The 26,528-nt window shown below is 43.1% G+C and overlaps 1 protein-coding gene across 15 annotated transcripts in view; it reads left to right on the top strand.

Moving 5' to 3' along the window:
* The window catches only part of LOC138822676 (histone-lysine N-methyltransferase SETD5), a 61,514-nt gene extending 37,035 nt beyond the window's left edge, over positions 1-24,479 (top strand). For 10 of the 15 annotated variants that reach the window (XM_070015464.1, XM_070015459.1, XM_070015463.1 and 7 more), the window contains 7 exons: positions 9,420-9,667; positions 13,971-14,027; positions 15,877-16,347; positions 18,999-19,297; positions 20,733-20,866; positions 21,331-21,419; positions 21,973-24,479. In XM_070015464.1, the coding sequence (XP_069871565.1) occupies positions 9,420-9,667; positions 13,971-14,027; positions 15,877-16,347; positions 18,999-19,297; positions 20,733-20,866; positions 21,331-21,419; positions 21,973-22,587 (1,913 nt within the window). In that variant the 3' untranslated portion in view covers positions 22,588-24,479. The remainder of the gene's footprint in view (positions 1-9,419; positions 9,668-13,970; positions 14,028-15,876; positions 16,348-18,998; positions 19,298-20,732; positions 20,867-21,330; positions 21,420-21,972) is intronic. The other 5 variants (XM_070015470.1, XM_070015472.1, XM_070015466.1 and 2 more) reach the window with 1 other exon arrangement.
* The last annotated feature ends 2,049 nt before the right edge of the window (positions 24,480-26,528 follow it).

The raw sequence follows: 26,528 nt of genomic DNA on the forward strand, positions 1-26,528 counted from the left end.
AAAAAATCTAGGGAAGCAAATTCATTTTCATTTGTAGAAACTTTCTGATTTCTTCCTCTATTTCTTCATTGACCCACCTGTTATTCAACAGTGTGTTGTTTAGTCTCCATGTGTTTGAGTGTTTTCTATAGAATTTTTTGCTATTGAGAGCTAATTGAATTCTGTTGTTTTCAGATAGGATGTGGGGAGTTATCTCAGTCCTTTTTTATTTGCTCAGACTTGTTGGATGTCCTAGGATATGATCTGTTTTAGAGAAGATTCCCATGAGCTGCTGAGAAGAATGTGCATTGTGTGGTTGCTGAGTGTCTGTTAAATCCATTTGGTTGGTTATAGTGTCATTTAATGCAGATGCATCTTTGCTGATCCTTTGTTGGGTGAACCTGTCCTTTGGTGAGAGTGGGATGTTAGTCTCCCACTGTTGTGTTGGGGTCTGTCAGTTTTTGTAAATCTTAAGAGTGTTTACTTAATGTCTTTTTTTTTGGGGGGGGGGGTCCGGTCATGGGGCCTGAACTCTGGGCCTGGGCGCTGTCCCTCAGCTCTTCAGCTCAAGGCTAGCACTCTATCACTTGAGCCACAGCGCCACTTCTGGCTTTTTTCTTTTTGTTTATGTGGTGCTGAGGAATCAAACCCAGGGCCTCAGGCATGCAAGGCAAGCACTCTACCACTGAGCCACCTTCCCAGCCCTTTATTTAATGTCTTAATGAGGTACTACATGTTTGGTTTATTTATATTGACCACTGTAATTTCTTCTTTGTGTATCATTTTATTAATATGTAGTGACTTTTGTCTCTTCTTAAACTGCTTTAAATGAGAAGTCTATTTTGTCAGGTAACAGTGTAGCTACTCCTACCTTTTTGCAGAGTATATGTGCACAGATCTTTTTCCATCCCTGAACTCAGAATTTGTGCTTATCTTTGACTGTGAGAAGTGTTCTTGGTTTTTGATCAAGTCTGTTGTCTGTTGATATTGAGCCCACTATTGTTTAACATTACTATGGAGAAATACTTTGTGTTGGCTGCCATTGCATTGTTATCCTGTAGTTTGCTGCTTCCTCCTTCTTCTTGTGTTGCTAGTCTTCTAGTGATTTTTATTCATTACTGTGCTTCTTTGACTTTTTTTTGTGGGGGGGGGGGGAGGTCCAGTCGTGGGGCCTGAACTCTGGGCCTGGGTGCTGTCCCTCAGCTCTTCAGCTCAAGGCTAGCGCTCTACCACTGGAGCCACAGTGCCACTTCCAGCTTTTTTCTTTTTGCTTATGTGGTGCTGAGGAATCGAACCCAGGGCCTCAGGCATGCAAGGCAAGCACTCTACCACTGAGCCACCTTCCCAGCCCCTTACAGTACTTTTTTAAAGTTCATGAACACGGGGCTAGGAAGGTGGCTCAGTGGTAGAGCACTTGCCTTGCATGCTCGAGGCCCTGGGTTCAATTCCTCAGCACCACATAAGAAAAAAGCCGGAAGTGGCGCTGTGGCTCAAGTGGTAGAGCGCTAGCCTTAAGCTGAAGAGCTGAGGGACAGCGCCCAGGCCCAGAGTTCAGGCCCCACGACCGGACCCAAAAAAAAAAAAAAAAAAAAAGTTCATGAACGCTAATGTTTGTTTCTCGACCGATTGTGAATGATGGTTTTGCTGAATACAATAGTTTGGGTTAGCAATTGTAGTTCAAAGCTTGAATTACACTACCACAGGCCTTGCTTGCATTCATAGTTTTTGAAGAAATCTGCAGGTATTCTAATCTTTCCATTGCAATAAATTCCCTGTTTGATTTTGCTGCCTTAATATTAGTTGTTTTTTTTAAGCCCGGAAATTCCATAGTAATATGTCCAGAAGTATTTTCTAGTTCTGTCTATGAGGAGTTCTATATACCTCTGTCAGATAGATCTTCTCTTTCTTGAAGTTGGGAAGTGTTCTGTTACTATTTTGGTGAATAGGGCACTTGATGCCTTTAGTTTTTAATTCTTCTCCTTCATCTACCCCAAGTATGCATAAATCTGATCTTTTGGCCAAATCTGCTAATTCTTGAATGTCCCTTTGCTATTTCTTAGTATTTTTTTCCATGCCTTTGACTTTTCTCTGCTGTATCTTCTGTTTCTGATGCCCTTTCAACTTTTGTGCTATTGTCTATGCTTTCAGCTGTGCTTTGTAATAGGGACATAGAGCTTTTGTACGTCCAAGCTTTTGTTGTTTTTTCTTGTGTCCTTTGTTGAAGTTTTTATGGTGTCGATCTCCTTGTCAGTGTCAACTTTCATCTCCTTTTGAAATAGTCTCTATCCTGTTAACATGGTCTTGGATGGTCCTCATTTTCTTCATCACTTCTCTGTGTAGTCCAGTTGTTCTTAGATCTGCTCTTTCATTTCATTGACCAATTTTCTCATTGCTTTAATTATTTTGTTTTTCCTCTCTTCTATTTCTCTCCTGACTTGTTAGTTTTTGAGAGGCATCGCAATTGTTCATGAATGTCCTGACCTTTCCTGGTGATTTAATGCATCTGCGTTCAGGGTTTGTAGAAGCCATTCTGTTTAGATACTAAGTTTAATCATGATGGGATGCAGTTTACTGGGTAACTGCTGAGCACCATACCCACTGGTATCTCATGGAACTAGGTATGGGGAGCTTATTAAGTCCCTGATGGTCACAGTGTCCCATCAAGTCCCGTGCAAGAAGAAGGGGGGCAGTATATTGATTCCCTGCCAGGTGCTATGCCCATTGGTGTCCTGTGTAGTGATGCACAAGAGGTTTACTGGGTTGCTGCCATTTGCTGTGCCCACCAGTGTCTTACACAGAGGGGCATAGACATTTTGATGAGTCCCTGCCATTCTCTATGACTGGCAGTATCCTACCCAGAGAGACACAGACAGTTCAGTGGGTCCCTACTAGGTGTTGCAGCTGTAGCAAGCTCAAGAGGAGTTTCAGACCAGACACTCTCCACTCCCAGCATTACAAATCCTGTAGCAACCTTGTAGTGATGCTTTGTTTCTGGCTATGGAAGTCATCCCATGTGGCTGTGGCAGAGGGTAAGGGGTTTCAAGCTAAACACTCACTGCTACCCGTCATTGTGAGTCCTGCCCAGTCCTTTCCAGGCTGGTCGTGTAGCAACCACTTCTCCCCCACTTTTTTTTTTTTTTTTTTTTTTTTTTGTCGGTCATGGGGCTTGAACTCTGGGCCTGGGCGCTGTCCCTCAGCTCTTCAGCTCAAGGCGAGCGCTCTACCACTTGAGCTACAGCGCCACTTCCGGTTTTCTGGTGGTTTATTGGAGATAGGAGTCTCACGGTCTCTCCTGCCCGGGCTGGCTTTGAACCGCGATGCTCAGATCTCAGCCTCCTGAGTAGCTAGGATTACAGGCGTGAGCCACCAGCGCCCGGCCCTCCCCCACATTTTGATAGAATAGTGTATAGTATTTTTATTCTTTGGGGATTTAGCTGAAGCATGCCTAGTATTCATGAAGCCCTGGGTTCATTTTCCATCATCACAAAACAGTAAATTATTGATTATTTTATCAAATTGGTTTAAGCCTCTTAGAACATTGTAGCACAAAGATGACTAATTCTCTTAGAAATGTCTAAATAATGTTAATGTTGGAAAATGAATTAATGTAATTTCTTAGCATGTCAAATGAGGAAGAGAATGTAATAGCTTGATGACTATTGAAAATTTAATAGAATAGCATATTTTGAACATTAAAATTGTTCAAAAAAAAGTAGCAGTTACCTTCCTTGTAAAATTCACTAACCCTTAAAATAGATTATTAAGTAAATCTACTGTTGATATCATTAGTTATTTTAACTTGTTAGCCAAAGGAACTTTCCCCCCATCTCTTTCCCCACCACCACAAAAGTATAAATACTAATATAAAGGGTTATGTAAAGCTAAGCATGGTGGTTACACACCTGTATTTCCAGCACTCAGGAGAAAGGTAGGAGGACCATGAGTTCTGCACAATCCTGAGCTACACAGAGAAACTCGTGTGTGTGTGTGTGTGTGTGTGTGTGTGTGTGTGTGTGTGTGTGTGTGTGTGTGTGTGTGTGTGTGTGTGTGTGTGTGTGTGATATACAACTAATTTGATCCTTCTAGAAAAGACAAGAGAAATAACTACAAAACCAATGAAGACCTATAGTGTGGTTGTTACACAAAATAAAACATTTTCTCAAGTTAATAACATCAGTAGAGAACTGTGTCCTGTTATCAGCAGAGAGAGACAGGGAGAGTGAGAGGTTAGAAAGACTAAAATAGGGGCTGGGAAGGTGGCTCAGTGGTAGAGCACTTGCCTTGCATGCCTGAGGACCTGGGTTCGATTTCTCAGCACCACATAAGCAAAAAAGAAAAAAACTGGGAGTGGCGCTGTGGCTCAAGTGGTATAGCGCTAGCCTTGAGCTGAAGAGCTAAGGGACAGCGCCCAGGCCCAGAGTTCAGGCCCCACAACTGGACCAAAAGCAAAAAAAAAAAAAAAAGAATATGAAAAAGTTCAGGGACAGCCGGGCGCTGGTGGCTCACGCCTGTAATCCTAGCTACTCAGGAGGCTGAGATCTGAGGATCGCGGTTCAAAGCCAGCCCGGGCAGGAAAGACCATGAGACTCCTATCTCCAATAAACCACCAGAAAACTAGAAGTGGCGCTGTAGCTCAAGTGGTAGAGTGCTCACCTTGAGCTGAAGAGCTGAGGGACAGCGCCCAGGCCCAGAGTTCAAGCCCCACAGCCGACAAAAAAAAAAAAAAAAAAAAAGTTCAGGGACAGTGCCTAGGCTCTGAGTTCAAGTCCCAGGACTAGCCAAAAAAAAAAAAAAAGAAAGACTAAAATAGTGAAAAGTAAATCTAATTAGCAGTATAGCATATTTCAGTAAAGAAAGATGTAAGCCGGGCGCTGGTGGCTCACGCCTGTAATCCTAGCTACTCAGGAGGCTGAGATCTGAGGATAGTGGTTCAAAGCCAGCCCGGAAAGGAGAGACCGTGAGACTCCTATCTCCAATAAACCATCAGAAAAACCGGAAGTGGCGCTGTAGCTCAAGTGGTAGAGCGTTTGCCTTGAGCTGAAGAGCTGAGGGACAGCACCCAGGCCCAGAGTTCAAGCCCCACGACCGACAAAAAAAAAAAAAAAAGAAAGAAAGATGTAAATCAAGGCTTGTAATGAGATAAGGCCAACTTTCTAATCCCCAGATTACTGGGCACTGTCCCTCAGCTCTTCAGCTCAAGGCGAGTGCTTTACCCCTTGAGCCACAGTGCCACTTCGGTTTTCTGAATGGTTTGTTAGAGATAAGAGTCTCACAGAGTTTCCTGTCCTGGCTGGCTTTGAACCACGATCCTCAGAGCTCAGCCTCCTGAGTAGTTAAGATTACAGGCATGAGCCACCGAGGCCCAGCTTGAATTTCTTAAAACATCAAAATCACAAGGGTTTTGTTGGTGTGCACATAACTAATGGTTACTACACTTCATCAACATGAAAGTATATATTTAGAATCACCAAAATATTTTGGAGCAATTAATATAACTAACTAGAAGAGCCCTAACAATTTCATAAAATGTGTCGATACTGCCTGGCATTTTGGTACCTCCCTATTACCTAGCCTTAAGCTACACAGTGAGAACCCTTTCTCAAACTTAAAATATGTCCTTATTGATACCATATTTTATGGTAAGCTGACAGGCCAATATTCACACATAAATCCAATATATTTAAGAATCTAATAAAATAACTGAAATTTTAAATAATTAGTGATAGGATAATCTTATAACAACTAAAGATTTGCAAAGAAGGTACTAGTTATTTGGCATGTGAATAGCAAAAAATAATCATTTTCATATGCTTAAAATGTCAATACTTCAAACTTTGGGGCTAGATATTGTGACAAACACCTATAATCCCAGCTACTCCATAGATGGAAGATGGAGGGTCGTGCTTCAAGGCCAGTTTAAAGAAAAACACAAAATACTTGTGCAAAAGGACTGGGATAGAGGCAGAAAGTACCAGGCCCTAAGTTCACTCCCCTGTACTATGTTCCTAGAAAGAACTACATGTTAACTTTTGAGTTAAAATCTAAATTAGTGTTAGTAGTTAGTGGTAGGGTGAGTAGAGCAGAGCAGAGTGAATTAGAGTGCTTGCTCTGGTTTTAAGGTAAGGTGTAAGTCCCCTGGTTTCAATCCCTAGCACTCTAAAAATAAAAATTATAAATAATATTTAAGGTGAAAATTTAAACACCTACTAGAATAAGAATAGGCTGGTATTTTTGTAGTCTTTTGTAAAGTGGTTCAGTTAAATATAAAATTTAAAGGCAAAGAGCAAATTGGGGAAGTTTATTTGCAATTTTTTTACCTTGGGCGGGGGGGGGGGGGGGGTTGGTTGTGGTGTTTGTTTTAATGCCAGGCCTGTAGCTTGAGCTAAGGGTGTGGGTATTGTCCCTGAGCTTATCACTTGAGCCATAGCTCAGCTTCTGGCTTTTTGGTGGTTAACTGAAGAGTCTCACAGACTGCTGACATGGCTTGGAACCACAATCAAATCTCAGCCTCCTGGGTAGTTAAGATTACAGAAATGAGTCACTGGCACCCAGCATATTTGTAATATTGTGTGTTCGTGATAGATTGGGGCTTGAACTCTGGTGCTTTTGTACTCTAGCTCTGCTTACTGCTGTCACTCTGCTTCAAGCCAACCTCCTCTTCCCCCACCCCCTTTTTTTTTTAATCCTGGGCCTTGAACTCAGGGCCTCATGCTCTTGCTTAGCTTTTTTAAATCAAAGCTAGCATTCTACCACTGGAGCCACACCTCCACTTTCAGTTTTTTGCTGGTTAATTGAGATCAAAGTCATGGAGATTTTTCTGCCCAGGCTAGCTTAGAATGTATAGCCTCAGATTTCAGGTTCCTGAATCGCTGTGGTTACAAGCCTAAGCCACTGCACCTGCCTAATGTTTGCTTGCTAATTGTATTATAGTTTTGCAAGCCAGGTGCTAGTGGCTCACAACTGTAATCCTAGCTATTCAGGAGGCTGAGATCTCAGTATCAGGGCTCAAGCCAGCCTGCGCAGAAAAGTCCCCATGAAAGTCTCCATTTAACCACCCAAAAAATGAAAGTGGGGCTATGGCTCAAAGTGGTAGAGTAGAGTACTAGCCCTAAGCAAAAGAGCTCAGGGACATCACATTACCCTGGCCCTGAGTTCAAGCCCCACAATCAACAACAACAAAAAAAAGTCTTACAGTTCTATCTGGGTTGATTCCAAACCAAAGATCCTCATATCTCAGCCTACTGATCAGCTAGGATTATAGGCATGAACCACCTGGGCCAGGCTGTTGTTAACATTGTTTAGCAACACTTAAGAGGTATCATTATTTAGATACTCCTTATAAATGAATAAAAAGATTAACATATTGGTAGAATGTACTCTTATGAACATAAGCAGACAGTTCACACAAGAATCAGTACATAGCTGGGTGCTGGCAGCGTGCTCCTGTAATCCTGTCAGGAGGCTGAGATCTAAGTATCAAAGGCTGCCCAGACAGAAGAGTCCATGAGATTTATCTCCAATTAATTTTTTACTGAAAAAGTTGGAAGCAGAGGTAAAACCAAGTAAGAGCATTAGACTCTTGAAGTTGAACCTCACTACCAGCATGTGCACACGCACACACACAAAGAGAATACATTTATAGTAAGTAGGTAAGCATTGTTTTTGTTAAAATTATCTATGTGTAGCCATTTGTCCTAAAGCAAGTACAGAAATATGTAGGAGCAACGTTTTTGGTCATCAGAATACATGTGTAATAGGAAAAGATTTGAACACTTATGCTGGTTAAACTTTGGTAATATTAATTCCATGCTTCCACTTAAAAAGTAAATGGTAAGTCAGGTGTTGTGGGATATACACTCAGGCAGCTAAGACAGGATTCCAAATTTGAAGCCAGCTTCTATATTGCTAGCTCAGGGTTATCTAAGGCTACCAAAGCAAGTCACTCCTTAAAAACCAGAACACACACACACACAAATATAGTGAATCATAGGCAATTGTGTGTGTGTGTGTGTGTGTGCATGTGCGCGTGCGCGCGTGTGCGCATGTATGTGCGCATGTGCCTGTCCTTAATTTGAAATCGGGGGGCCTTGTCATTGTCCCTGGGATTTCTGTTTTGTTTTGTTTGTATGGGTTTGTTTTATTTTGTTTTAGTTTTTTTGTTTTTTTTTTGGGGGGGGGGGTGGTCCTGGAGCCTGAACTCTGGGCCTGGGTGCTGTCCCTCAGCTCTTCAGCTCAAGGCTAGCATACTACTACTTAAGCCAGTGCCACTTCCAGATTTTTCTGATGAGAAATCGAATCCAGGGCCTCATGCATGCCACCTTCCCAGCCCCTGTCCCTAGGATTTCTTGCTCAAAACTGCCCCGGCTCCACTTCCAGGTTTTTGGTGGTTAATTGGAGATAAGAGTCTCATACCAGGACTGGATTTGAACCACAATCCTCAGATATCAGTCTCCAGAGTAATTAGGATTACAGGTGTGAGTCACCAATTCCCAGTTGTCAGCTATTCTTACAGGTATTTCTGAGAGAATGTTACTGAGCACTATAGATAAGACTAAGAGTCAATGAGATCAATGTAATGTTCCAGAAAGAAGTCTACATAAAAATACACCAAGATATGAAAATAGAATGAAATCCATTAAATCTGTTTTAAAAGGAGAGAAATGCAAGTATTATAAACAAGGTGAATTCAATCAAAATCCATGAAATATACAGAAGAAAAACTTGCTGACCCATAGAACTCTTATCAAGTTGAATAGATTATTATAAGAAGTCCTCAGCAGCCTCTGGTGCCAGTGGCTCATGCCTGTAATCCTAACTGTTCAGGAGGCTGAGATCTGAGGATCAAGGTTTAGAGTCAACCCAGGCAGGAAAGTAAAAGTCCTCAGCAAATCTGTGTGAAATATTGTCCACATACATTGCTTTGTAGGTCACGGTTTTCACTATGCTCTAGTGATGATGAGATTTATTATTTAATTGATGTTTTAAACTTAATAGCACAAAAGTACACTGGAGCTAGAGTACTTAAACTTTTTCTTTACACACTATAGATTGCTCTCTTTTAACATAGAAATGATGATAATTTGTTCAAATTAAATCGTATTAGTACAGTGTTTTTCTCTGAAAGTGTCATGGATATCTGCCCAGGCTGGTTTCCAATCTTAATCACCACATCTCAGCCTTCTGGGTAGCTAGGATTATAAGCATGAACCAGCAGTGCCTTGCTCAAAATTTATTTTTGGCTCTTGGATAGATTATATCTTCTCAGGCATTAGTTATTAGGACTGACAGATTCATTTGGAGTTTCTCTTAGACATAATGCTTTGAGAATTATTTTCAGTGTATTTCTTCAGTCTTTTAGTCTTATTTGAAGAGATAATGGTTTTAATGAAGCCTCCCATTAAGCTGTGATTCAACTCTCACTGAACATTTGTATTTCCCAGATTTGTTGAGCCCATTAAAGAAATGGAAGTCTCGCTATTTAATGGAGCAGAATGTCACCAAGTTACTTCGGCCTTTGTCTCCAGTCACACCACCTCCTCCCAGTTCAGGCTCTAAGAGCCCCCAACTGACTACCCCTGGCCAAACTCACCCAGGAGAAGAAGAGTGTCGAAATGGATACAGCCTCATGTTCTCGCCAATCACGTCTCTTACTACTGCTAGTCGCTGCAACACTCCTCTGCAGTTTGAGGTGATTTGGGTTTTGTTGTTGGGAGTGCCAGATATGAAAGTTATCATTTGTACCTCATTTCAAATACAATGCCATTTCAAATGTCTCTTTACTGTCTTCCTTTCCCATCTCACCACAAGAGTGGGAAACTCCAGAGTCAGTGTGGCCTCTTTACCTAGTAGCCTCTCATCTTGGCACCCCTGTACTTCCCAGATTAGGAAGTGTTAACAGCTCTCACTCATCTGTCTTTGGCATGCAGTCAGTCCCTACATGTCCTTAGCTTTGGGTAGTAAACATGCTGAATCTTTATCTTTACTGAATATCTTGGTCAAAGAGGCTTCTAGGTACCTGTAGGTACCCATTAGTGACACCAACCTGAGAGCTCAGAGTATACTTAAGATTATCTTTTCTGTGTCTAGGCCTTTAAATGAGTGCAGTATCTTTCCCAGGTTGTTTTGTATTTTTATTGTGGCCTCAGGGAGCAAAGATTTAGTGATTATTCAGGTACTTAGGATGAATGTGGGAGGGGGGTGTTTGCTTGTTTGTTTGTTTTCCCCACTGTATTAGGAATGAGAAATAGACAAGACTAGAAAGGCAAACTTACTATCATTGTTTGGATTGTTAGAAATTGTCACTATTAATGTTTTAATAGAATTCAATGTGTATTAATAAATCCATCCATTCAGATGCAGTTGCAGCTATAATCCAAGCTATTTTTGAGGTAGAAATTGCAATTCAAGTCCAGCGTAGGCCAAAATAACCAGGACTGTACAAAGTGTCCTGCACCTGTATCTCAGCAGTGCAACAAAGCTTAAATTGGAGGATCACAGTGCAGGCTGGCCCAAGCATAAAGCAAGACACTATCTTAGAGGGAAAAAAGCTAACAAGAAAAGGGCTAGTGGAGTAGCTGAAATGTTTAGGGCCACTTGCCTATCTAACCTAAGACTCATAAGTTCAGACCCATATATTGCCAAAAGAAAAACCTACTACAAGTTGCTTTTAAGTTGTAATTAATTAAATAGACAATCCTTCTCAGTAGAGTTTGTTCTGACCACTTAAAACACCCAGCATTTAGCTAGGTATGGATGGCTTATGCTTGTAATCCTACCTACTGAGGAGGCTGATACCCAGAGGATCATAACTTGAAGCCAGGCCTGGCTGAAAATTCAGTCTTTGAGTCGCTATCTCCATTATAATCAACAAAAACCAGGCTGAAGGTAAGGCTCAAGTGGTAGGGCCCCAGTCAAGAAAATATAAGGCACTGAGTTCAAATTCCAGTTCTAACATTAAAAATACCTTGATTTCTATCTAAGTAATAAAGAAGAAACTAGAAACAACACTGAGAGAGCTATATGTTTCGTATATATCACTAGACATATAAACTTGATTTGGAGACAGACTTCTCTCTATGTGGAAAAACAACCTTATGGTTACCTAGGGAAATAACTTTTGTCAAGTTCTTTATGGTATTCTTTTTTAAAGAACAACTTTATTGTTATTATAAAGATGTTATACAGAGAGGTTGCCAGCTTATAAGTCAGGTAATGAGTACATTTCTTTTTGGTCAGTGTCACCCCTTCCTTCACTTTCCCCATTTTCTCCTCCCATCCCTGTCTCCTGTGGTATTCTTTTTAGCCAAATATTATACCAACTAATTCAGACCTTTCTATCTTTGGCTTTTCAGTTATTAGTTAGAATATGGTAGTTTTTTGATTTTTTTTTTTTTTTTTTTTTTTGGGTCCGGTTGTGGGGCCTGAACTCTGGGCCTGGGCGCTGTCCCTCAGCTCTTCAGCTCAAGGCTAGCGCTCTACCACTTGAGCCACAGCGCCACTTCCGGCTTTTTTTCTTTTTGCTTATATGGTGCTGAGGAATCGAACCCAGGGCCTCAAGCTTGCAAGGCAAGCGCTCTACCACTGAGCCACCTTCCCAGCCCAGTTTTTTGATTTTTGTCAGTCATGGGGCTTGAACTCAGGACCTGGGCACTGTCCCATTCTTTTGCTCAAGGCTCAGCTCTACCGCTTTGGGCCACAGCTCCACTTCTGTTCTTTGCGTTGTTAATCAGAGATAAGAATCTCTCAGAGACGTTCCTATCCAGGCTAGCTTCAAACCATGATCCTCAGTTCTCAGCCTCTTGAATAGCTAGAATTACAGGTGTGAGCCATCAGCACCTTGCAGCAATTTGAGTTTTATATAAAGTAAGAAATCGTAAGACTAAATTTTCCCTAGAAATCAATCAAATTATAAGAATAGAATTACATACTTAATTAAAACAAGTTTTATTTTTGTAAAATTACTGAAACTAGTAGCTAAATCTTGTTCCAAAACAAGCAAGGTTAGGACTTGGCACATTTCCTGTTAGCTATAGCATTCAGATTAACTGTGAAACTACTATGCATGGTTTAAAAAAGAAAGAAAGAAAACTGTGATTGTAATGAAGCATTGTTCAAACACTTTAATAGAAGACAAATGGGGAAGATATGTATTATTCATTATTGTAAATTTGTGATTTAAGGAAATGTGGCCTTTTTCATCTAATAAACAACCTCACCTCATCACTGTTCTAATAGCAACACTTTTTGCTATAGTGCAGTGCAGAAAAGTAGATAGCAAGACTTTTTTCTATCAAATTCATGACTCAGAGAAATGTCCAAAGGATGTCAGAAGTAAATACCAGCTTTGTTTTGGGAAGAATATTTTTTTAATCAAAAAATATTTAGAGGGCTGGGAAGGTGGCTCAGTAGTAGAGCTCTTGCCTTGCATTCCTGAGGCCCTGGGTTCGATTCCTCAGCACCACATAAGCAAAAAGAAAAAAAGCCAGAAGTGGCGCTGTGACTCAAGTGGTAGAGCACTAGCCTTGAGCTGAAGAGCTGAGGGAGAGCACCCAGGCCCAGAGTTCAGGCCCCACGACCGGACCCAAAAAAAAAAAAAAAAAATATATATATATATATATATATATATATATATATATATATATATAATATTTAGAATATTGAGACATCTTCAGTGTTAAGGTAAGGAGATACACAAAGGAAAGCAAAACCTGCAGGGGAAAGTCTTTAGAAGAGGAGGTACAACATTAGTCAAGCAGATTCAGTTAATCTCCCCTTTTCACCAGCCTAACTCTTCCCTTCTCTTCCCGCCCTCAGTTCCATACTCACCTTTGTCTGACATATACAAAGCATGAAGCAAGCACCTTTCTCTTGCTTTGCTGAAGCAGCCCATTAATCCTACCACAGCATGGTCTGCCACCAGGCAACAGCTGCATGTTCTACACATTTGGAATCCTTCCCTTACCTTAGCCCTTTTCGCTTTGTTTGTCATTCCTATCTCCTCATTAAGAGCTTGCTATCCAGTCACTATTTGTTTGGGAAATGTTGCCTCAGATTAAAAATCTACTGTCTATAGGTCTGAAGGACTCTCAAATATACATACACATGCTTCCTTTTCCTCCTGTGTTCCCAAAAGTACAGTGTATGTTAATCAAAAGAACCATAATAGAAGTGCTCAGGTCTAATTACATTGTGCCAAAAATTACATCCAGCTTGTGAATATGGATTCTCTCATTCGCACTTTCTATAACTGATTCAAGAAGGTTCTGACCATCTCCTCTACTTTGTCAAGACAGTCACCCAGCATGCTGAGTAATCTTCCAGAATAACAGTAATGGGCTGAAGCATGTAAGAGTGAAACATGCTGACCAATAGAAGGGATGTGAGGTGAAGGAACAGGGTTCTTATGAAGAGGACTAAGGGGCAGAATAGCTGTCAATAATAAAGATTGTGGGGCAGGGAAGGTGGCTTAGTGGTAGAGCGCTTGCCTTGCATGCATAAGGCCCTGGGTTCAATTCCTCAGCACCACATAAGCAGAAAAAGCCGGAAGTGGTGCTGTGGCTCAAGTGGTAGAATGCTCGTCTTGAGCTGAAGAGCTCAGGGACAGCACCCAGGCCCAGAGTTCAAGCCCCCACGACCAAAAAAAAAAAGTAAAGATTGTAGGTTGCTAAATTTTTATCTAAAAATACAAGGAAATACGACACTTAAGTTTTTATCTAATTTTCCCTAGTTTATGCTTGAAATGTTTACTTACAGCATGAAATATTATAACCAGTTTAACCTAAAATGCTTTCAAGATAATCAGGAAGCATTTTAACAAGTCATTCTGTCCACTGAGATGAGTTCTGAAGTTAAACATTTCCCCTACGCATTCTTAATCCCACCCACCAACAAAAGTTGTGGCTAACATCTATGCTTGCTCTTATTTTTTGTTTGTTTTGTTTTGCTTCTTTTCTTGGAGTAGATGAATAACAAGATGCTTTTCCCTCCTCCAGAGCATATCCTCCCCTGAGAGTTCCCCTGCGCATAGGCCCGAGTCCCTGTCACCCGAGGTAGTTATCACACCATCTCAGTCACACTTGGAGGCTGAGTGTGCGTGAATGTGTGCATGAGTGTGTTCCTGAGTGTGTGGGAGGGTTGGGATTCTGAGTGAGTCGGGTAATGGGCTGGAGGGCGGCCAATTAGTCACTGAAAGTTGAACGAATCTTCCTGTGTAACACTGGAATTATGGACGTAGACAGAGGCGATAAGTAGCTGTGTGTATGTGATGGGGCTTGTTCTGTTGTTAACTGGGGAAGGGGTGGCTGAAGAGTTTTATGAAAGAAGGAATGGAATCTAGAAGTCAAGTTTAAAGGCTATTAATGTGTGACAGTCTTTAACAATTAAGGAAAGTTCAGTGTTTGGTAAGCATTATCTACTAGTATTAATTGGGCAGCTTACATTGGAAGAGTTGGACAGGGACTCATGCCTTGTTTCAGGGTTAATGTGACAACTCTGTAACAGATGTTTTGACTTTGGTTGATAGATTGACCAGCTTCTTCTTGAAAGCAAATCATTGTGCCTCACAGCTTTCCTGTATTTCCACTTCTTCATAGGTCTGACATACAGGGAAATTAAACCAGTTCATGGCTTTTGTGTCACACTTCTCTGTTCTGCCGTGACTTGGTTATTTATAGTTGTAAAATGAACGATACCTCTTAGAACATCAACTGAGAACTACTGCTATGGAAATGCTAAATTCACACTTTAGCCCTATGATTTGGGTGAATGTAGTAATTATTAACTCTTAGTCTACATGGAATTTTTTCCTCTTGCAGAGAATGTTTTAGTCTCCTTACCCTTCAAAAATTAACTCAACTTTAACCCCATCATTTTTAATTTAAATATATATATGTGTGTGTGTGTGTGTGTATGCATATTTTTATTTATTTGACTAAACTTCATGAGAATCAGATTCTCTGTCAGTAGGATTTTATAAACCATTGTGACATGAACTTTTAAGGGGTGAGTGCTATTCCTTCTAGTAGCTTACTAGAGATTTTCCAATCTTACTAGGAAAGTTCAGCTCATTTTCTTCTCAGCATCAGTTGATTGACATGGTGTGGTATTTGGGTTTCTGGTACCAGTTTTGTAGTCTGGCTACAGTTGACCTAGTGATGGAAAAAGCTCAAGTTATCTTGTAATGTTAACCAAATTGTAGGTGGAGTTCTAGTTTTGCAACATTTCACATGCTCTTCAGTGATGGGCATAGTAGTCTTGTGATATGTTGGTATATATGAGAGAATAAAGAGAATTGAATGGCCAGAAAGTTGTATGAGAAACACACCTATTTCACAGTGGAAGTGAGTGAAGAACTGGTTGGTTGGTGTCTTTAATACCATTTTCCTTTACTGAACCAGTAACTTAAGTACTTGCCTTTTCATCTACTTTCTGTTTTGTTTTTTTTTCCACCCTTTTTCTCTCCCACTTTCCATCAGTATTAATCTGAGAATGAATAATTTCAGAAGTCAGTTATCTTTTGACCCCTGTGTATAGTATGCATGGTGCTCAGGTAAATCCCTGATTATACCACCAGCCCCCTTAGTGTAGGTACAAAGTGACTGAGTAGCCTGGTGAAAGGCCAGGCAGGCAAAATAGGCACCTAATTCTGACTCCCCAATATTCTCATCCAAAAAGACTTCAAAGCATTTTGGGAAATCGGCCGGGATTCTTTAGTAAGCTGGCCTTATATACACTGTTGCTGCATGGGACTTCCACATATGTTAATGACTTTCTCTCCTCTGCCTCCATCCCTTTTACCTTTCCTTGTTTACCTTTGCCCCTCTTGCTCTTCCCTTTTTTCCTTCTGACTTTCCTTTCTCCCCTGCCCCTTGTCTCCATTGATTTTTTTTTTTTCTTCAGCTTTGTCACCGAAAAGACCTGGATTTAACAAAAGTAGGATATCATGACTCCAACACTAACAGCTGTGCTGACAGACCTTCCATGCTTAACTCAAGTCATTCTGACCTGGCTCCTCATCCCTCTCTTGGGCCCACCTCAGAGACTGGCTTCCCAAGTAGGAGTGGAGATGGACCTCAAAGTCTTGTGAGAAACTCGGACCAGGCATTTCGGACAGAGTTCAACTTGATGTATGCCTACTCCCCTTTGAACGCTATGCCTCGAGCAGATGGATTATATAGAGGGTCTCCCCTAGTAGGGGATAGGAAGCCTTTGCATTTGGACGGGGGATATTGTTCCCCTGCAGAAGGGTTTTCCAGCAGATATGAACATGGATTCATGAAAGACCTCTCTCGTGGATCCATGTCACCTGGTGGTGATCGCGCCTGTGACGGAGTTCCATCTGCCCCCCAGAACCCACCACAGAGGAAAAAGGTAAGTGTTTTATGTAACATGGACTCCCTCTTGAAGAACATTAACCAAACAAAAGTTCCAAATGTGTGCTCAACACTATTCTCAGATCAGACCTTTAGTCTCTGCCATGCGCAGTGAGAATCAGACTGTTTTAATGGCCATTAAGTCAGTCAGCTGCACTGGCCACTGATGAAAATGAACTTAGCAACTCAAGAGCAGCGATGGGAAGGAGGGAATGCGAGAACAGCTTACACTAAGCAAAAAGCAGGAAATGTACATATCACCCAATGTGGGAGAAATAGTTGTATTCTTAAAGCTCATAGAATTCACAGTCAAGCCGGGCGCTGGTGGCTCACGCCTGTAATCCTAGCTACTCAGGAGGCTGAGATCTGAGGATCGCGGTTCAAAGCCAGCCCGGGCAGGAAAGACCGTGAGACTCCTATCTCCAATAAAACCACCAGAAAACCGGAAGTGGCGCTGTAGCTCAAGTGGTAGAGCGCTCGCCTTGAGCTGAAGAGCTGAGGGACAGCGCCCAGGCCCAGAGTTCAAGCCCCACGACCGACCAAAAAAAAAAAAAAAAAGAATTCACAGTCATAGGCCATGATAATGACAATTTGCCTTGTGAAGGTTAAAATGTGTTTGTGACTTTAAGTATCACTATCCTACAATACTGTGAAATTTATGTAATCACTTAATCTCGATAAATACATTATTTTAAAAAAATAACCATCAGAGCAAAGATGTGTCTTGGTGTTAGACCTCTTATATAGCCTGCTTAAAGCATTCGGTTCAAGTCCTAGCATTGCAAAAAGAAAGAAAATGAGGGCTGGGAACGTGGCTCAGTGGTAGAGCGCTTGCCTTGCATGCCTGAGGCCCTGGGTTCAATTTCCCAGCACCACATAAGCAGGAAAAAAAAAAAGCCGGAAGTGGCGCTGTGGCTCAAGTGACAGAGTGCTAGCCTTGAGCTGAAGAGCTGAGGGACAGTGCCCAGGCCCAGAGTTCAGGCCCCACAACTGGACCAAAAGAAAGAAAGAAAGAAAGAAAGAAAATGAACACCTGTAATTCCAGCATTCAGGTGTTGAGGCAGGAAGATTACAAGACAAGCCTGAGCCATGTAGTTTAACTGTATCTTTTAAAAAATGGGGCAGAGGGGGCTGGGAAGGTGGCTCAGTGGTAGAGCGCTTGCCTTGCATGCTCGAGGCCCTGGGTTCGATTCCTCAGCACCACATAAGCAAAAAGAAAAAAGCCGGAAGTGGCACTGTGGCTCATAGTGGTAGAGCGTTAGCCTTGAGCTGAAGAGCTGAGGGACAGCGCCCAGGCCCAGAGTTCAGGCCCCACGACCGGACAAAAAAAAAAAAAAAAATGGGGCAGACAGGCCGGGCAGGAAAGTATGTGGTACTCTTATCTCCAGTGAACCACTAGAAAACTGGAAGTAGAGCTGTGGCTCAAGTGATAGACCACTCACCTTGAGCTGAAGAGCGCAGGGACAGTGCCCAAGCCCAGAGTTCAAGGCCCACAACTGACTAAAAAAAAAAAGGTGGGGCAGAGGTGGGCACCAGTGGCTCATGCATCTGAGGATCATGGTTTGAAGCCAACCTAAGCAGAAAAGTCCCCATGGGACTCAACTTCAATTAACTACTCAAAAAACTATAAGTAGAGCTGTGGCTCCAAGTGGTAGAGCGCTAGACTTAGCAAAAGAGCTTAGGGGCAGCATCCAGGCCCAGAGTTCAAGTACCAAAACCAACCCAAAAAAAAAAAAAATTGGGGGCAGCAGGGCACTGATGACTCAGGCCTGTAATCCTAACTTAGTTTCTCAGGAGGTTGAGATCTGAGGAACATGGTTTGAAACCAGCCCAGGCAGGAAAGTCCATGAAGTTCTCCAATTAGCCACCAAATTATCTCCCATTAGCCACCAAAAAGCCAGAAGCAGAGCTGTGGCTCAAGTGGTAGAGCACTAGTCTTCAGCACAAAAGCTCAGGGACAGCCTCAGGCCTTGAGTTAAAGGCTCAGGACTAGCATCCCAAAAAAATTGGGGGACAAGAAGGAAGCATTGTCTCCCCACAATCCTGTAATATAGGGAAGTAAGTCATTAATTATAGTGATAATGGATGCTCTGGAGGAGTAGTTTACACGTGCTAAGAACCTCTTAGCAGAGGATCCTGACCAGGAGAAGTCTAGCAGCCAGCAAATGAGGATGAGTATGTTATAATAGAGAATAAATCTGGGACACTTGAGTAATGATGCAGTGTGGTATGAACAGTTGGATATAATTATTGTGCCAGGCAAAAAGAGAGGGAGATACAGGAAGAAAGTACATTTTGAGATGGGCAGAGTCAGGCCATAGAGAGCTTGCTAACTGACAGGGTTCTAAGTTTGCCTGTCCTAGAAATCACAAAGTCCCAAACTGTGGGGTGAAGGTATGTTGGGGAGGGTTGTTGCAGTGGTGGTGGTTGTTTGAAACATATCTGTAGGGATTCCCAAATAGGAAGAAGAACCCGGGAGGGTCTACATGATGGTCTATACCTTTAATCCCAGCATCTGGGAGGCAGAGAAGAAAACCTTGATTTTGAGTCCAAACAAAGGGCTTCCTAAAAAAGAGCTTCTCTTCTTTCCCCATTACTAGGGACCCTCTGATGCTATCCAACTGGAGTACTGTTTCTTTTCCTTTCTAGGTATCCCTGCTGGAGTACCGAAAACGGAAACAAGAAGCCAAGGAGAATTCTGGTGGGGGCAGCGACTCAGCACAGAGCAAAAGCAAGTCTGCAGGAGCTGGGCAGGGCAGCAGTAACTCTGTTTCTGACACTGGTGCCCATGGTGTTCAGGGATCTTCAACTCGAGTCCCATCCTCCCCTCACAGAAAGTTCTCCCCATCTCATTCCTCTATGTCACATTCGGAGGCAGTAAGCCCATCAGATTCCAGGGGCACTTCTTCATCTCACTGCAGACCTCAAGAGAATATCAGCAGTAGATGGTACGTTTATATATTAAGTTCAAGAAGGAAATACATACCTAAGATGGTGCACCACTTCATCTGTGATGTATTAGAACTAGCCTGAGAGAGCTAGGCACCAGTGTAGGCTGTCCTCAACTGATTTAATAGCATCAGCCACATCCTCCAACCTTATAGAAGCAGAGGATTACCAGCAAGCTTGCAGTTCAGACAACATAGTTGTAGCTGCTCAAGGGCTATTACATTTGGTGGACACTGAACATGCCTCTCTGGGCTAGAGGCATGGCTCAGTGGTAGAGTGCCTGCCTAAAACTACCTCATCAGAAGCCTAACCAAGTTTTATTTGAATTAGCAACATTAACTCGCTGTTCCATGCAGCAAGCATAAACAGAGTTAAGACAATATTAAAGGATTTGCTCTGATTTAGGAGAGGCCGTAAATAATAGTGGCAAGTTCTGAATATCAAATGAGTAAAACACAGAAAGAATCAGAAGTACAGTGATCTTGAACTAAAACCAAGTCTTGGAAAGAATGAACTTGGCTCAAATTATATTCACTAATCTAGGAAACATTTATCAAGCTGCTGCTTAGGTATCAGGCACATTATTTCACAGACAAGATTTAGCATTTCAACATGGAAAGTAAAGTTAGCCTTGAGCAAAAAAGGTAATCATAGCACGTGATCCTGAGATCAAGCCCCAGTACTAGCACACACACACACACACACACACACACACACACACACAAAATTAACTTTGGGGCTGGGAAGGTGGCTCAGTGGTAGAGCGCTTGCCTTGCATGCCTGCGGCCCTGGGTTCGATTCCTCAGCACCACATAAGCAAAAAGAAAAAAGCTGGAAGTGGTGCTGTGGCTCAAGTGGTAGAGCGCTAGCCTTGAGCTGAAGAGCTGAGGGACAGCGCCCATGCCCAGAGTTCAGGCCCCACAACCGGACCCCCCAAAAAAAAATTAACTTTGAAGAAGGAAGGACTGGAGTTTTTACTCAGGATGAGGAGCTAGGCAGGCACCCTCACACTTAAGCTAGCTACATTTCTAGCCCAAAACTAACATCTTTTTGTGTGGGTGCCAGTTTAGGGCTTGAAATCAAAGTTTGGGTACTTGTCCCTGAGCTTTTGTGCTTAAGGCTAGCATTCTACCACCTGTGCCACAACCACACTTCCAGTTTTCTTTGCAGTTAATTGGGGATAAGAACCTCAGATTTTTCTGTCTGGGCGGCCTTTCAACCATGATCCTCAAGTCTCAGCCTCCTGAATAGCTAAGGTTGCAATGTGAGCACCAGGGCTTGGCAACAATGCCTTGCTCTAAAGGTCCTGAAGAAAATAATATTTGAGGGTGTCTTAAGAGAATATACTGTATAATCTTTGTCAAGTCCACCTTTGTTTCAGACTCTTGGCTCGTCAGTCCTGTGGTTTCAACTTGTAACCTGGTACCTTTGCAGGATGGTTCCCACATCAGTAGAACGACTCCGAGAAGGAGGAAGTATCCCTAAGGTCCTCCGAAGCAGTGTGAGAGTGGCCCAGAAGGGAGAGCCTTCTCCCACGTGGGAGAGTAACGTCACAGAGAAAGATTCAGGTGAGCCCATGGCCTTCTGACAAGCAGGTTTGGGTCACATGAGCTAGGGTCTACATAACTCGCATCAAATGCTGAGATAAGGTGAGTCCATTTCGGATGCACTTGAGCTTTGCTGTATGCTGGTTCCAGCTCAGTGTTGTTCTGTGAGGCCACAAAACAAGATACAGCAATGCTTGCTCTCTGTCTGCTCTTTTTTCCCAAGGGATACCTTTCTATAGCACTCGTCTGTCCAAAGTCCTGGAGCTCCACCTCGATGAAGGATGAAGAGAAAGAAGGAAAGGAAAATGAGATCAGGCATTTAAAACATAGTGCATTTTTAACCACTCCTTTTACCCTCGTGGCATGCTGCATTCGCTCAGTTTGTCACAGAGAGCAGCATGGGTTGGTGATGGCATTGGTCATTGGAATGAACAAGGGCTGTTTCTTGTTCTGAGAAACCAGATTGATTTTATAATACCTTCTAGACCCTGCAGATGGAGAAGGCTCAGAAACATTGAGCTCAGCGCTCTCAAAAGGAGCCACCGTTTACAGCCCTTCCAGATACAGCTACCAGGTGAGTCGAGGAGGCTTTTAGCCATAGGAATTTATCCTAAGTTCTAATGTTTGGTCATCCTACTCATCATGTGCATTTGAGATGCTGGCATTACCCATAGTTTGAGAAGACTTGGAATTAAGTCTTCAGCTGGTTGCTCTAAGATATATCATACTAGAAAAATAAATCACGGGGCTGGGAAGGTGGCTCAATGGTAGAGCGCTTGCCTTGCATGCATGAGGCCCTGGGTTCCATTCCTCAGCACCACATAAGCAAAAAATAAAAAAAGTGGAAGTGGCGCTGTGGCTCAAGTGGTAGAGTGCTCGCCTTGAGCTGAGGACCTGAGGGACAGCGCCCAGGCCCAGAGTTCAGGCCCCATGACCGTACCCAAAAAAGAAAGAAAGAAAGAAAGAAAGAAAAATAAAAGTAAATCACGAATAACCATTTCACTGCCCCAGTATTCCTTTAAAAAGAAAAGAAAATACAGAAGAAAGAAAATGGGATATTATAAAGACTTACAAGCTGTTAAAGAGACCTATTCATCTCCTTATGCTTTCCTCCCAACTCTTTCTAGCTCCTGCAGTGTGATAGTCCACGGACAGAATCACAAAGCCTCCTTCAACAGAGTTCCTCCCCCTTTAGAGGACATCCCACCCAATCTCCAGGATACAGTTATCGAACTACTGCACTGAGACCTGGGAATCCCCCCTCACAAGGCTCTTCAGAATCATCCCTCTCTTCCACCTCTTACCCCAGCCCAGCCCACCCTGTGTCTACAGACTCGATGGCTCCCCTTCCGGGGACACCAGGGTATTATAGCAGCCAGCCACATTCTGGAAACAGCACTGGCAGCAATCTTCCAAGGAGGAGCTGTCCTTCTAGTGCTGCTAGCCCTGCCCTACAGGGCCCCTCAGACTCACCAACCTCAGACTCAGTTTCTCAGTCCAGCACAGGAACTCTGAGTTCCACCTCCTTTCCTCAGAACTCTAGGTCGTCATTGCCATCTGACTTACGGACTATCAGTCTGCCCAGCGCTGGGCAGTCAGCTGCCTACCAGGCCTCCAGGGTATCTGCGGTTTCCAATTCACAGCACTACCCACACCGTGGGAGTGGGAGTGGGAGTGTGCACCAGTACCGACTCCAGCCACTGCAAGGGTCAGGAGTCAAGACTCAGACAGGACTTTCCTAGGGCTTCTGGATATGGGCAAACAGAACTGAACAAGCCCATAGCTGCTTCCTTCCAGCTGCCTCTGGAACCTAGGCCGAGCATATTGCTGGTGAAGGGGGTTGCAAGATGCCAGAGGATTGGGTCTGGTCTGCAAGAAACAAGACTTGTGGTCGCGGCTGGCCTCTGGCCTTGGGGAACGATGTAAATCTTGTCTGAAGCAGAGACTATAAAGAAGTTTCTCCCTGCTGTTAAGGGTACATTGTTGACAAGCAAATGGTGTTCCGGTTAGTAACGGTTCTAAGTGCAATGAGTTGTGTTGAGCCTCTGTCTCCCATCCTTGCCTGTAGCCCGTAGTCACTTGTGCAGTGAGGACATCTTTTTAAATAAATAATAAGAAAAAAAAGTTTTCCTTTCAAAAGAAAAAAAAATTGAAAAGAGCCAATCTCAAAGCCCCAAGCCATTTGAGTAGTGTTAGGGTTTTATGCACTTGAGAGAAAAAAAGGTAGGTATACAAATGTCACCGTAAGACGACCATTCCAGAAGCAAATGCGAGTCCAAGGTGTGTCCGGCAAGAGCACTCCCTACCTTTGTCATTAAATCACCAGGGAAGAGGCATGGAAAGTAAAGCTTGGAGCTTGCTCTGATAGAGGGGTGCTTGGCTCTCGGAAGATCTCATGGTCAGTTCTTGATTATCTGGGAGCAGATTGTCTGAGTAGATTGAGGCCCAGCTGTTACCATCCAAGTCCTTCTCAAGCCATTTCAGAGCTTAATAACCCAGGAAGTAAGAAGAGAAAAGTGAAATGAGAAACAAGGTGGGCCCATTGTGTTCATTGGGTTCCTACTTAGCAGCTTGGGAGAGAAGATTGAATTAGAGAGGTCGGAGTGGTCTGGGAATACTTTGAAGTTTTATTTTTTTACTCCCAACTAATCAGGACTGGACGATCTCATGAGTAGGACTGCCTCCCTGATCGGGAGCGTGCACTCGTGGCTGCAGGGTAAGAGTGGGAATATAGGTTTATAGAGTGGCACCGACAGGACTGTGATTGTGTGTGGGCCTGCCCCACGTTTCTTTGGGGGGATGCTTATGTGCGAGTGGGCCGGTGAGAGGTACCCAGCCCCACCCATACCCCCAACACTGCTCTGGATGAGAGATGAGAACAGACTGGCTTCTCCCCATCAGTGCATTGTGCCTGTTGTACACCCCTGGAGGAGCCCTGGAGCCAGCCCAGGTGGGGTACACAATCTTTTTAAATTCCATATGGTTGCCAGCTTCTTTCTTTCCCTTGTTTACTGTAATATCCGGCGTGTTTTTATTTATCTAATTTTGTATTCAGTTATAACCATGGTAGGGTAGTGAATATATGACAGGTGTAATCCCTGGTGCTGCAGTGGACCTTACTTCTTTTCTTTTGGACAAGATAATACTGTGAGTCTCCCTTCTACTTTCTCATTTGTGTTCTCCTTTTGCCCCACGCCTCTTGCATCCCCTTTTCTATGCTGTCCTACAAAGATCATATGCACAGCCTTCTCTCTTTGTGTGTGACTGTTACAAAATTTCACTTTTCAAAATTGAAATCAGGTGTTTGCTCAAATGAGGGGAGATTTTTATTATTTTATGCTGAGACCTCAGCAGAGTACCTTTCTTTTTGTTTCCCCCACAAACCCATCAGTCTGGGAGAGCGTTGGGAGTGGAAATCATGTTGCCTGGGATGCCGGTTTCTTTGTATATTATATAAAACGTATGTAAATGTCTCTCCATTTGGGCTGGGGTTTGCATTCTCCTCTTGGCTGTTGGCCAAGGGGAGAGGCCAGCGGGCAGGCGGCCCTCACCCTGCCTGGCACGTGCAGAGACCCCAGCCACTCTGTGTGGGCAGGGTGCTGTCAAGACCAGACCTCTGGGGGGGGTGGGGGCGGGGGGAAGGGGAACTCTTGGAAGGAAAGAAGTATCACTTCTTTCTCAAGTGGAGTGTTTACACCTTGCTGTAACATTTGAACTTTCACAAGAGATGTAATAATTTTGATAATAAAATTCTTAACCATAATAATCATAAAGTTGAGAACTTCTTTGTTCACTTTGTGGCCTTAACCTTGTTTGATTTTCCTAATACTATCCTTACCTGACCAATGGTAAGGTAGACCTACCTTCAAGAGAATATACATAATGAGATCACCAATACGGATCAGTCCTCCTTCGCCCTCACCTTTTGATTAAGTCACCCAAGTCCAACATTTGAAATCATTTGACCTTTGAAAACTGGCCTGAACTCCAGTAGTGATGTTCCTGACTAGCCTCATTCATTCAGCAACTCGTAATTGTACTTTTTCATTCAAAAAACATCAGACCAGATTGCCTGTAATCTTAGCTACTTGGAAGGCTGAGATAGAGGGGATCATGGCTCAGGACCACCCTGGGCAGAAGAGTTCTTAAGACCCATTTCTTAGTAGAAGAAATGACACCTGTCACCCCAGCTCCAACAGCAAGCCCAAAATCGGTTGCTGGCAGTCAAGGCATGCACTTCAGCAGGACATAGCAAGTCGTTTTTGCTCTCCCAAAAGTCGTCGTCGGAAGAGGCGCCTCAGCCAAAGAGAACCTGTCCTACCAAGCACAAGGACCTGAGTTCAAAACCCCAGTACCTCCAAAGCAAAGAAACATCAGGCATTATTTTGTGCATCGATTTAAAAGGTGTTAGGGGAGACAAAAGTCATGGAGCTTATGGTCTAGTCAAGGAGAGAACTAAGCTTGTGCATAATTTCAATAGTCAATAGCATGTTAATTTGGTCTCTTAAAAGAATGGCCTAGAAAGCCAACCAAGAAGTTTCTGCCCCTGCTGAAGCAAATGCTTTGAAGGCCAAGTAGTGCTAAGAGGCATCCACAGAAGAAAAAATATATGTGTGTGTGTGTGTGTGTGTGTGTGTGTGTATGTGTGTGTGTGTATGTGTGTGTGTGTATATGTGTGTGTGTATGTGTGTGTGTATGTGTGTGTGTATGTGTGTGTGTGTGTGTATATATGTGTGTGTGTATATGTGTGTGTGTATATGTGTGTGTGTGTATATGTGTGTGTGTGTATATGTGTGTGTGTGTATATATGTGTGTCTTTATGTCGCCTACTTTCCAGCAGCCCAGTGGCTCCAGAGGTGCCCCAAATATGCCACTATTCCATCAGGTACTCCCTGGGTTCAAGCTCTGGAATGGGGGAGGCGTGTTACTGTGAAAGGGCCGCGCAAGAGTGATTGGTCAGGAAGAAGCTTTGAGGCTTGAGACCTCAGTAGAACAGTCACAGTATGGCAGTTACTTCAAGAATAGACTGAAGCAGGAAGAGCTCACTTGAAACTTAGCTAGTAAAGGGGTGAGTGATCCAGTAAGCCAAGAGATCTAGGGGTCAGGTCAGAGAGAGGAGTTAAACTCAAGAAACCAGGTAGTAAATAGGCTTGGCATTCCATGTGATCTCTTTTAGAACTACTTAACTCTTCCATTGCAATGCAAAAGGCAGCATGTGACTGTTGGCTGCAGGCTGTCATTTGCTAGTCCTTAATATTAGAGCTGTGTCATAAAGAATACACACTGTGAGCTAGGAATGTGGCTTAGTGGTAGAGTGCTTACCTAGCATGCATGGAGCCCTGGGTTTAATTCCTCAGTACCACATAAACAGAAAAAGCTGGAAGTGCACATGACTACTGTGGCTCATGTGGTCGAGTGCTACCCTTAAGCAAAAGCAGCCCAGGGACAGTGCCTAGGGCCCTGAGTTCAATCCTCAGGACTGCCCCCCCCCCCAAAAAAAGAGAAAACAATACACGTGGTAAATAGTCTGGAATCCTCAGTATTCAGAAAAGTGATGTCTAATTTATGGTTAGTTGGTGCAGTTATTTTGTAATTTTTTTATTGTTCCTATTAGAAAGATTCTAGAAGCTGGGCAGTAGTTTGGGAAGTATAGCAGTTCTGGCAAGCAACAATACAGTGATGG

This window comes from Dipodomys merriami, unplaced genomic scaffold (assembly GCF_024711535.1).
Source record: "Dipodomys merriami isolate MVZ:Mamm:240054 unplaced genomic scaffold, mDipMer1.0.p SCAF_114, whole genome shotgun sequence".
NCBI lineage: Eukaryota > Metazoa > Chordata > Mammalia > Rodentia > Heteromyidae > Dipodomys > Dipodomys merriami.